The sequence below is a fragment of the Sinohyriopsis cumingii genome, chromosome 3, assembly GCF_028554795.1.
Source record: "Sinohyriopsis cumingii isolate HCF-2022 chromosome 3, ASM2855479v2, whole genome shotgun sequence".
NCBI lineage: Eukaryota > Metazoa > Mollusca > Bivalvia > Unionida > Unionidae > Sinohyriopsis > Sinohyriopsis cumingii.
This window is the reverse complement of record NC_142963.1, coordinates 59,030,730-59,043,987: the sequence shown is the minus strand read 5'-3', so window position 1 is coordinate 59,043,987 and position 13,258 is coordinate 59,030,730. Positions and strand designations below refer to the sequence as shown.

The window sequence follows — 13,258 nt, the reverse complement described above, 5'->3', positions numbered from 1 at the left end:
TTTTTTTTAATATATGGACAACCAGCCATTCCTTTTTTTCTAAGATAGACCGGTCCAAAGACGTAAACATAATCGCTGTTTAAAAGTGCTGGACTTAAGGTGGCGCTCTACAATTTAGTATTTTGCAAAACGATTAGAATATTATTAGAATTTCAAAGAAAAAGATTTCCCCAAGATTTCCTCGCTGGTTTTGCTGGCTATTTAAAAGAAAACGTTGTATATCTTTTAATTCCCTTTGTTTTGGTGTGTGATTGATAGGTGTAATATGAGTTACAGAATATAGAGTTTGGCATTACTTCAGATGTGCTCCTTTAAAAGACTCCTAGCTCCACTTGGTCATTTTCAATTCCTGTCCTTCAGAGGTAAATTCTATATAAAAAAGAAAAAGAAAATAACCTTTTTCACATTTTAGATATATTGTAATTCATTTATAGCACTTTCATATGCTGGTATTGTCTAGTCTGGCAAAATTCATTTTCCTGTTTTAATAACTGCTAAACATAGAATACTTTAGATTAATTCAGGTTGATCTTTTGAGCACAAGGGAACATACATTTCGGTCAGCTGTAAGCTTAAATCATGTACAATTACCACAAGTGCAATACCCGAAGAAATTTCAGCCACAGTACATGATAGTAATATAGAGGTATACGAACATTCTCGCCATTGTGCGTGTTACAAATGTACACAACTTCACTTTACACCAGCCAGTCTCTCAGAGGTTTGTAATATCTTTAAAGCACTCATAAGCTCCTCATGGGGTAAGATATATCGAATATGACGTCGCAAGTGACGAGTATTCTATGAACAAATAACAGAATTATGGTGTGTGTGTGTGTGTGTGTGTGATAATAACAACACTATTTCATTTAAAATCACTGACTTAAAAAAATGTGTTTATGTTCGTTTATGTTCAAATTGACGAGGGATGATTTCTTCAAAGTACAATCTGACTTTCCTGTTTTCTTGCTCATGATGAAATCGTCTCTTCTTAAGTTATAATCAGTTTATCTTACCAGATGTGTAATATATGGTGTGCATATTTGTGCGGTATAGTTTTCCGTCCTGACGTTAACGCATGAAATGAACGCTGCATACACTTCTAGAGTTGACTACTTCATTAGTTTCCATGTTACTGCCTTATGAGTATGCAGAGACGTGGGGGGGGGGAGAAGACAACTTTTGATCAAATAAAAATCATAGTATTCTTTCCACTATCAAATTATGACCTATATTATTCGTTTACCCTCCAGTTTGTTTGTACCCACCTACCGATTGAAAAACGAAAGCAGTCAATGATATAGAAAATACACCATTTGGATTGAAAGGCAACCATAATGACACTGTTAGAGGCCACCAGACGAAAACCAGGTTAAATATGATACATTGATGCATAAAATGATTACGTTTTGTGCATTTTGTTTAAAATAATTGATGCTTTTCGTTATAAATCAACGGAGAGGGTTACAAACAAACCGGAGGGTAAGCGAATACTATACGTATGCGCAACACACGGCCGGACACATTACGTGTCCTTGCTTTCACAGTTGACCCGCTTAGTTCCAGTCAAGTTCCATTCTGGTCCATGTGGGGGTGATGTAGCGGGGATCGAGCCATTCTTTTACTGCAACACAATCTGTCACTATGGCAGCACTTTCTTAGGATAAAACATGTCTTGTTAGAACTCAAATTATTTTAGAATTTAATTATTTTAAAAATTTCGCATATATTAGAAATAAATGTATTGGTTTTACAAAGTCCGTCTTATTTAAATTTTATAGAAGTGATTTAAATTATTTAAAAAAAAGGACAACAATTCCATTACAAGCAAAACTCCAGATTATTCATTTAAGTTTTTCTCTTTGTTTATCTCTCGCTCATATTTATTTTTGGTTGTATTTCTATCTTTTGTAATTGTTATTTTATTTGATTTTTTTCTCATTCCACAGTCAGCCTGAAAATATGGAACGTTTTCATATTTTGTACCAAATATTTATTGAAATTAGTATTTTGAAAGTTTAATTTTCATACAATCAATAATGATAATAAATAATAATCGTCTTCTGTACATATTTCATTTTTATGATATTGTCATTGTTATCATTATCATTATTATTACGATTATTATTGTTGTTTGTTGTGTTGTTGATTTTTTTTTGTTGCGGTCGTGGTACTGGTGGTGTTAGTGGTTGTTTTTGTTACCTTTGTGCCTAATAATCGGAATATAAAATGCAAATCGAATAAAGATTCCGAGATAAAGATCTGAAGTTGGGTATTTTTTTAATAACAAACATGAAAATCTTCAAATAAAACAGTCGATCCGTATTTCTAAACTTCATACATCTCGTACTGAATATTAGACGAATCTTAAACAAAATAATGTTTTGCCGTGGTGTAAAATAAGTGTTTATATTGAATTGTATTATTGCTTTTAGTTTAAAAAAATTAAATGTAAACAGCATATTGATTTTTTTTATTTTGTTGTTTTGTGGAGGTTTGGGGGGGGGTCAATTTCTCTAAGGGATAACAATAGATAAAACCTGTATACAATACAATATATCCATTATTATTATTATTATTATTATTATTATTATTATTATTATTATCATTAAGAAGAGTCTTTTCATGTGACGCCGTTAAGCGGGAGACAACTGAACAATGCTGGACAACCATGCAAGAAGCACATTCAAGTAGAAGCTGCATTTCGTCTGACAGCCTTTACGTAACAAGAACAATGGTCGTTTTCTATGCAGTTCTGACTTATTAGTTATTAGTTTTAACGAAAATATCACCTCTGGAAGTTGCCTAGACTGTTCAGAATGGACCTTCTTTTTGTAAGTTAGATATTCAGACAATAGTTATGGACATAATTTCAATACGAAAATATGAAAACTGTAGTGCTGTTTGGTTTTAAACAGAAAATATCCTTTGGGTGTGGTTAGATTTTAGTGAAGTAATAAGCCATTGTTTGTTGTCTCCCTTTGAGGCAATTGAAATGACTCGATCCTTTGCTTTAGGCGTTCTACACTTTAAAAACAAAATTCAAGTTGTACTGAAATAAAAATATACATAAGTTTGTTGAATTATTTAAAGAGAAACACGTTCACAATATGGTTAAAAATGTGCATCACATAATATGGTCAGTAATTCAAAACAATGTCATAAACTCTATGATTTCATGTAGGATAAAGACAGAGTATTCTCAAATCGATAGATCAGTTTTGCCCCGTATTCTCAAACCTCTAGATCAGTTTTTATCATCAGGCCCCGTATTCTCAAACCGCTAAATCAGTTTTATCATCAGGCCCTGCAAAGTATTCTGAAATCGCTAAATCAGTTTTATCATCAGGCCTTGCCCTGTATTTCCAAACCCCTAGATCAGTTTATACACCCCATCCCTACATTTTATCATCAGGTCCCGCATTCTCAAACCGCTAAATCACTTTTATCATCAGGCCCCGTATTCTCAAACCTCTAGATCAGATTTTGTCATCAGGCCCCGTATTCTCAAACCCCTAAATCAGTTTTATCATCAGGACCTGCCCTGTATTCTCAAACCGCTAAATCGGTTTTATCATCAGGCCTTGCCCTGTATTCTCAAACCGCTAAATCGGTTTTATCATCAGGCCTTGTACTGTATTCCCAAACACCTATATCAGTTTATACACCCGATCCCTATATTTTATCATCAGGTCCAGTATTCTCAAACTGCTAGACCAGTTTATTACATCAGACTCCGTATTCTCAGATCGAAGGATCGGTTTATTTTACTAGGCCCCATATTCTCAGATCGATGGATCCGTTTATTTTACCAGGTCCCGTATTCTCAGATCGATGGATCAGTTTATTTTACCAGGCCCCGTATTCTCAGATCGGTGGATCAGTTTATTTTACCAGGCCCCTCGAAAATTTGTAAGCATGAAACTCAGACCGAAGCTTATAATCTCGAAATTAGATTGCAATACTTGGCATGTACTTATGGGATTAAATTCAACATTTCACAATCAAAGCTAAGAAGATGATGAGAGTGTTATGATTTTAAGTTCATTATACCGAAAGTTATAGAATGTACAACTTTCACACTTGCTGAAAATGATTCTGTACTACGGGTCCAGAAATTACTCTATTTTATGGGCAGGTGACTTTTTGTATTCAATAAACCAAGAGCTAAGTATATATGGTTCATGACCTTTCCAATATGCCCTCGCTATTCGTTATCACAGAAGAAAAGAAAAAAAAAAAAAAACAAGAAAATATGAGTCAATAGAAAGCAACAGACACTTCAGCTAGTTACTGGATTTTTATTGTCGAGAATAGAAGTCGGGTTATCTTCTTTGGTTTTAAATACGGATTGAACCTATGTATCATTCCGCCCAGACAGTTTTCGCACAGACCGAACTATAATGTGTAAATAGGCATTCGATTATTATCGTTTGGTGCACTGCTCTTACAAGACCTGTATGTATGAATCAATTATATTGGATGCCATGAATATCGATAGAATCGATAGATGTACGAGTTTCTTTACGAAAGCAAGCAGGATAGAAGAATATTTTTGCCAGAGACTTCGGAGTCGTACAACATCTACAAAACAAATAAACCAAGAACATATTTCTGGGATTGTTATAGACGTTTTCAGTTTTATTTTAATTTCTTTTGTTTTACGGATGTGATACGGGGACTTATAATACTCATTTTACACATTTTCGTTTAATTACTTTTCATTTATTATTCATTTCTGAAAATGAATGTATAAAGTGCGGACTATTTTTAGAAACATTTGGAAATCCTCAGTCAACGGTGCATAAGTTTCTAGAGGATATAACCGTATTCTCGCTCAATCACAAACGGGTACTTTATAACCTTTCGGCATAAAATCTTCACCGACACTGAATCATACTTCGATTTCTATATATAATTTGTGGTCTCGGTCTATGCAAATAACAAGGAGCAGACATCAACACGGGAAAATAAATGTGTAAAACAATAGGCTGTATAACAATATTATAATTGTTTTCAGTAATTCGTCTGGATTAATCTGAACTATAAAAAAAGTAAACCTAACTGTACAAAGGAATGGAGAAAGCGGAAATCAACTTGTTTAGACAAAGAAAACGGTCAGATTCTACATTCAAGAAAGGGAATTACTGCAAAGTTTGAAACATTCCCATATGATACGGATGTGAATTCTACATCATGTTAACGAGTCGAACAATCCATTACAGAACTTACGTAATACATGAGTGGCAAAAATCAGTGATGACTGTGAAGATCCAAGCACCTGCCAAAAGGTCTATTGTTGGCAGTCGAAATGGTCGAAAGAGGGCGTGGAGCATAAGAGTCCATCAGTTCATATGTCCTGTTTTCCTCTTCCATGACGATTCCATTTAACCACTAACATGGTGTGTATCACACACACACGTAATCTCATAGTTTACTGTTGTCGTCATGACACCATCAATTGCTGAAATGATTCTGCTTCCAATCCAAATGCACTTCCTCGGTATTTTTCCACAGAAATAAAATCTCCACACTTTTGTAATCCACACTTTGAGTAAACAGTCAAATAAATACAGTAACAAACGCAATAGATAAGTCAACAAATTCAATCAAACCGGTTCCGAGAAAAGACTTAACAATCGAATAAGTATATTGGTTCGCTACACTATATGTACAGTAAATTGAAAAGATATGTAGAAAACAAATGTACACATGCATACGTTATTTAACAGAACAATCTAAAGAACCGTAAATACATATTTGAAGAAGTATTTCAACAAAAACACATTATAAATGTACTGTCTGTCAATGCAAAGCCATACTACGTTGATGTTTGATGCAGACGTTTGATACATCAGGAAAATGTATACTTTGATCATAAAAGAAGAGATACAAGTTCTGAAATATTTAACGAATTCAGCATTATTCAAATTTGATTTATGGACGATTTCAGTGAAATCGGCATTATTTAATAGCCGTTTACCTTTTTATAATAGGTAATGAATATTCAGGTAGTAAATTTTATTGCAATTCATTACTTTTGACAACTTACATTTGCTTTAGATCTATCTTTATTAAGTAGAGCAAAGCTGTTTACTTAAATATTGATTGAGTAGAGCACAGCTTTTTACATATGAAGTAGATCAAAGCTGTTATTTTATATTAAATAGACCACAACTGTTTACATATGAAGTATATCAAAGCTGTTATTTTATATTAAATAGATCACAGCTGTTTACATATGAAGTAGATTAAAGCTGTTATTTTATATTAAATAGAGCACAGCTGTTTACATATTAAGTAGAGCAAAACTGTTTGTTTAAATGCAATAAACATTTGTTAATTAAGAGAGCAAAGCTGTTATTTAAATATTTATTAAGTAGAGCAAAGCTGTTTATTTAAATACTCTTAAAAATGTGTTAATTAAGAGAGCAAAGCTGTTCAGTTATGGGTATGCACACTTACGAGTATGTGAATAAAAAACATGCTAAATATCATCATGTATATTGCACACTTGTTATAGCACATTCTATAAATGCTGTTATGAAAGTGAGTGCTGAGTCCGTCCTCAAACGCCGGCCTGTTCCTAATTACATACATGGTTTTGGCATCATACACAATCCGCACAAAAATGGAAGCCAACTTGTATCCTATCAAGTTAATGTTATGACAAGTATTTCTACAGGTATGTAGATCCAGGCTGCAGAAAATAAATGGAGGGGTTTCCATAAGGTTTTTACGAATGAAGCAAAAGTATACAACTTTTTACGCAGCTAAATTAGCATCGCTTTTGAATTATCCAACTATAACCTTACTATCCATCAAAGACTCTTGGTAATAAGTTATAATTACTGAATCAGAGAGAAATGTACAAGAAAAGCTTTTACGTTTTTTTTAAGCCCCCCCCCCCCCCCCCCGAGCCTCGAAGAAATGATCGCAGGTAAAGAAGCAGCAGCCCAAGATTGTCTATCGTCTGCTATATAGATGTGCCAGAAGAGATATTTCGATCATCTTTGATTGTGGCATCAGTAGTAGCCGCCATATTTGGACCTTCGCTTAAACCTGACGGAGATCACATCTTGGGGGTTAAGTTTCTGATAATTATTTTTCAAAACGTTTTTGCGTTAAATTGTCAGAATATCTACAGAAAATTCGTCGGAGACTTGAAAGACGAGGCTTTCAGTTATAAACTAGAGGTACTTAAATAACTTGCAACGGCAAATCCAAATACCCAAATACATTTTAGAATATTAGAACAACCTCTAGTCCCCTACCGCTGACTCTTCATGCCCCCCCCCCCCCGACTCAGGAATCGTTACACAAAATTCCGTCATTAGGTATCTTTCTGTTACAAATGCATGTACATGGTTTGGCTCAATAATATCTATAAATGTCACTGTAAATGCAATTTGTGTATATCAGACCTTGATCCCCACCCCACCCAGGACCCTGGGATCAAACTTTATAACCCCTCTCGCAGATCGTCACTACATGGGCAACCTATGTACCAAGTCTGATTAATTTTTAAGTTTGTTTACTGACAGATACACAGGCAGACGGACAGACAGATGAAGCCAAGGATGATATCCCAGAAACCCCGCACAAGCGTACAAAGCAGTTCTTGCAAATGTACTAACAACTGTCCATATCTGTCAGTCCTTTTCGTTCATGTAAATTCGTTATGTGTACGTCCAATTGATTGCCATAAACGTTTATTTTAAAAAATAAAGTCAACAACGTTTCATCAATCGCCTTAGATATGTCTGCCTTGTTCCATCCACAAATCGAAACTTTCAATCACTACTAAAATAGTAAAGCTGCAAAATTTATTACACCTGTAAGTGCGGGTCTGATATTTCAGGAATAGTTTTGTAATAACTACATTGGCACACATCAACTGAAACGTAGCTGAGCAACTGTTGGTGACACTCGTATGTCCTCGTGAATAATTTATCTACGTACGGGCAACTCTCTATCAGCAAACGGTAGAAACAATGTAGTCCTATGATAAGCGTAGTTAAATGAACTCGTATCAAGCAGGGTATTTGATCGGTTATGTTTACTGATTCAACATCTGTATTTTTGATATATCTGTACGATTCATGTGAAATAACAGTATGAGATCGTCTGTCTCGGTTTGCAAAACATAACCCTTTCAAAGCTGACTCATAAATCTACGAATTGTCTCCACACATTAATGAGCAGAAATTACTTAGTAATGCATGCATGCTTCTCTCTGGACCTAGTATTATTAGGAAATCAAATCAATTCACCATCAATAAAACATTTTGTAGTGATTATGATGAGGACGAAAACACTGTCATCATTATAAATTCTGCCTCTCTCAATTCTTTTCTTAATGCCTGAAAATTTTACCAAGCATAGACTTTTCGTCCTCATGTGTTGAGGTATCTGGTTATAGTGCTGCTTTAGCAAAATGTTTGAATCAGCAGAAATGAGTAATATATTCGACAAAAGTGACGATAACAGAACCAAAAGCAGCCTGCTCAGTTTGAGTCGACTGAACTACCTTTCTCTTTGGACTAAATAAGTGACGACACATGGCTAAGGCATGTTGTTGTGTGAGTCTTAACAGAAGGTCTCCAATATCTCTACAAATGGGTTGGTCGCTGCGTTTCCAGCTGCCCGTAACCAACAAAACATAACAAACCATCGCCATTCAAACAAAGGGCAAAATCACTCATCTATCCAATGAATGGATCATAGTTTAGTTATGAGGTCAGAAATCACACGCGGGCATATACGGTTGAGGTGCCGAATAGTTCTGTGAAGCATATGTATGATTGTATGAACTAATATTCTGTTTTCTATGTAAACTTCCGTAATAATCCATTTTATCCTCTTCCTCGTCAGAACTATTCAATTCGGGTTGTTTCCAAGCTTTCAGTTTTGGATTAAAATTTCCGAACATCTTGGTTGGCGTTGGCATTGGTGGAGGCGGTGGAATCTGGGGACTTAACATGGACGGCGACAAAGAAATAGGCTGATCTGACTGGTACGAGACTGAAAAGACAACAGAATGACATAAGAATTAAAACGTTTCATTTACACATTTATATCTGGGACCCCTAATCTCGAACTACTGGAGCAGGTAACCTAAAGCTCGAGGTCCAGGTCAATTTGGACAATTAACAAGGTTACTATGAATAAATTAGAGCCATAACATTACTTCATTTCTTTCGAGTCTTGGGCTCTGCCAATGTGTGCATGTGAGAAAGCTTTTTGCCGGTAGCTTCTCGTGGATCGGTGGTTCTTTCAGGGGTTTTCCCGGGTTCTTCCTCCACCATGTATACTGGCCGCCATGTATAGCCTATCTTGTGCTGAAAAACGGCGTTAAACCCTATAACAACAACAACAACTTCATTTCTTCGCTCACTTTTTCTTTGTCACACGTATATTGTCGATAGAACGTTTCCATTTGTACTTGAATATGTCATTTTAAGCGACGCGGATTTCTGTGAATAATTGCTTGCTCTAAAATATAACGTCTGAATAAAGGCATTATCGATTCCGGGAATATTCAATATATCAAATACTGGTAAGTCAATATATTTGACTTTTTATTCATTATAATATATTTCTTAAAGCCACAAATTATGACAACAGTCACAACGTTGTTTTTCTTTCAATCCATATAACCGATATTTATTTGAATAATAAAAATGTAACACCTAAATCTAGAAGAGTAAAATAATCCTCTTTCAACACAACTAATTCGTTTATGTACGAATTTATGGACGAAATAACTCTTTTTCTGCCAACCTTTGTATATTGTCCCTAGAAAGAGGAAGGAGCGATCTATGCCTACGTATTTACCTTAAGTGGTTTGTGCTTTGACTTTATGGTTCCTATATCTTTTTTTAAAATCAATGACGAGATTTTACTGGTTAGATATTTATACACGTTTCTCGGAAACACTTTCGAAATTGCTGGTTTGCAAAAAATATTTACTGAGATCTTTAAGAAGCATGTGTCTCGATAGAATCCATATTGTTGTTGTTGTTGTTGTTTTGTGTTTAGCGACGTTTTCAGCACACGATAGGCTACATATGTCGGCCGGTATATTTGGTGGAGAAAGAACCAGGAAAATACAGCCGACCAAAGGGAAGCTACCAGTAAGCGTTCTCATCACATACCCACATCGGCAGAACCTGGGACTCAAATCGTCTCAGACAGAGGTGAGATGTCGGTGATCTGTTAAGGCGAGCGCCTTAGACCACTCGGCCACCTGGGTCTCGGCGGAATCAGTATTATAACTGAAACAAGAGTTAAGCGTTACGGTGTATCAGAGTGTCTGAAGCGTGACATTTTTTAATTTTTTTTTTTAAACATTTTATTTTTTTCCATTTCGGACGTCGCTGGAAAGGTGAAGAATAGAATATTTCAAACCCCTCGGTGTTGGATAGGAAAATTCCACCCGGTGGTCAGAATTTTGTGTCAGACACTCGGCAAAGACTCGTGGCTGAAGCAGAATTTTGATCACTAGAGTGCAGTTTTCTGATCCTATACTGAAGCATAATGAAGATATCTATTTTTTACGTATCTGGGCATGGCGTATTGTGAATACTGATGTCACATTCAAATAACAAAACACCCATTAAAATGTCGTTACTTTAAGATAGGACGTAAAAAGTTAGATTTACGCTGAAAAATTCAGTTGAAACTTTAAATGACGTTTAAACACATTTTACCTCTCAAAGATTTGAGATTGAAACGGTTACGGCAATGACAATACACAACGTCTGAGTTGATAGTTTGCGCAATGATACAAATGTGAACAGGTCCAAAAATAAAGTCCACTCTTATCCATAAGATTAATTGAAACAAACAAACAAATAATAATAATAATAATACTGTTATTTTGTCCGTTTATCGGAGTTAAATTTATTAACAGGTTCAAAGAAACAAAAAGTTATAACAAAATATTCAGATCTTTACAAATAATCCATGTATATTCAATTTACTTATGTTCAGGACAGACTAATATTCATGTCAACCAATAAAGGTAAAACTCCAACATCAAATGATCATCCCCTCCCCCCTAATTCTTATATGTTAGCTAAACGAAATAACTCTCTTAAACGACGAACTACAAAAAGGAACAAATACCGACGAAAAATGTCCAAGAACTTCAAGATAATTCTGGCTTTCCTAATAAGTCCAATTCAAGCCATTAATTTCACATTTTGTTCTTGGACAAGACACTCAGTGTTGCATTTGGAAAAACGATAACTACCGTGAAGGATACTGATTACGAGATAAGAGCTATGTTGTAGGAGATGATTATATCAAAATGGTCATGCTCTATAGTGCTGCGCACGGATACGAGCCTGATTTTGAGTCTAACGTGTTTTAGTTAATCTTTGACATCGGAAGCCAAGGTCACTCAGTGTCAAAGTCCGAAACTCCACTTAAATTGCCAAAATGTTTGTGAAAAGAATCCAGAAATGTTACGACTAATGCTGACATTAAAATGATCGTTCTTGAAAATTTCAAATGAGGTAACAATATCTCTTAATGCAAGTGATACACATCGATAATCTAGGTTATTGTTAACCTCTGCAATCCATCTTGATGTTCGTTTATACCTTGTGCTGGAAAGATCTGTAAGCATGACATTTGTATTGAGAGCATGTGATGCTATCTCTGCGTATTGCAACAGCGTTTTCTATATCACAGATGTTAATGGTTCTTGTGTTAGGCGGAGTACCTAGCGGCACAAAAACAGACTGGGGATTGAACGCTGTCATGATGGGCAGATATCTAGTAGCACGAAAACAGACACTAAATTTTGTGCTGTTGTGTTAGAGAGTTTACTTAGCTTCAGAAAACAGACTGGAGAGTTTACGATGTCGTGTTGATAGTTTATGTTGTTGTGTTAGTTTACCTAGCTTCATGAAAACATACTGAAAATGTACGATGTCGTGTTAGAGTAGAGATAACCAGACTGAGATAGAAAAAGAAAAGTCGGCAAAACAGCTAGATTTCTCTGTCGCATGGGCAAGAATTTACGCTGTCGTACTAGGTAGAGTACGCAACGACACGAAAACAGGATGCAGATTTTACTGTTTCGTTCGAGCATATAGCGGCACGAAAACAGACTGGAGATTTTACGATGTTGTGTTAAACAATTTACTTAGCGAAACGAAAAAAGACTCGATATCTTACGCTATTGTGATAGGCAGATTATCTAGCCGCAACAAAACAGACTCGAGATTGTACGCTTTTATACGTTGCATTCTACAAAAAGACTCATTAAATAGTGGAACAGAGACGGTATTTTTGGCTAGTAAAACTGACTAATTTGACTTCCGCCAATACTTGCTTATAGGACGAGTCCAACTTGAAACCGCACAGACCCAGGTAGATCTGGATCTATGCAGTTTGTTAGGAGTAATCAGCAGAACAAACATGTTAGACCCTGATCTGCAGGCGCATTATGCTACTGCAAATCAGAATCTAGGTTGTTTGCAGTTTCGACTGGACTTAAAAGCGAATATAGACGGTACTTAAAATCTGAAGTATGCATAAGGTATAATACATGTGATCATTTTAAAAACCAAAGAAAAAGGGGTTCAGTAGCAACGCGAGAAACGGTTGAATCAATATGTCGCTCGATGATTTGAAATCTTTCACAGATGAAAACAATTGGAGGACATATCCGAATCGGAAAACCGATAGACATATACTGTTTATCAGTAAAATACGAACTCGAAGTTTTACAAAATCAAGGAGGGTCGATGCTTTTTTCATTGTTTTACGGTCAATATTTCATAAAATCTTTATAACATTACATTTCTTTACTGATGTTATATCCTCTAAATTTACTAATTTTCACATATATTTCTAACAAACAAACCAATGCAAAATAATTTACGTCCCCCACATGCTGTCGTGACATCACAAAAGTTCCCAATAATCTAACCTTAATGTGAAATTTAAGACAGAACTGTAAAGTTACTGGGAAGAGACGGAAAGCAGCTAACTACTTCTGCCCTATCGATAGAAGTGACCGTGCAGAAAGATTTTTTTTTTATAACAAAACCATAACTGCAACCGACACAGAAAATAAACCCTGACTGTATTACATAAGATGATGACATACTGAGTAGCCCATCTATATCATGGATATTCCCTGTACCCTAAACAACCTTTACGATACAAAACAGAAACAACGAAACCTTAAAATATTGTCCCTGATTATGACCTTGACCTTCAAATACCAATAAAACCCATC

The 13,258-nt window shown here is 35.4% G+C and overlaps 1 protein-coding gene across 1 annotated transcript in view; it reads right to left on the bottom strand.

The window, feature by feature from the left end:
• Positions 1-4,287: 4,287 nt before the first annotated feature.
• LOC149802931 (uncharacterized) overlaps positions 4,288-13,258 on the bottom strand; it is a 116,496-nt gene continuing 107,525 nt past the window's right edge. Inside the window, exon 6 of the mRNA XM_089952425.1 lies at positions 4,288-9,024. Within this exon, the coding sequence (XP_089808551.1) occupies positions 8,741-9,024 (284 nt within the window). The 3' untranslated portion in view covers positions 4,288-8,740. The remainder of the gene's footprint in view (positions 9,025-13,258) is intronic.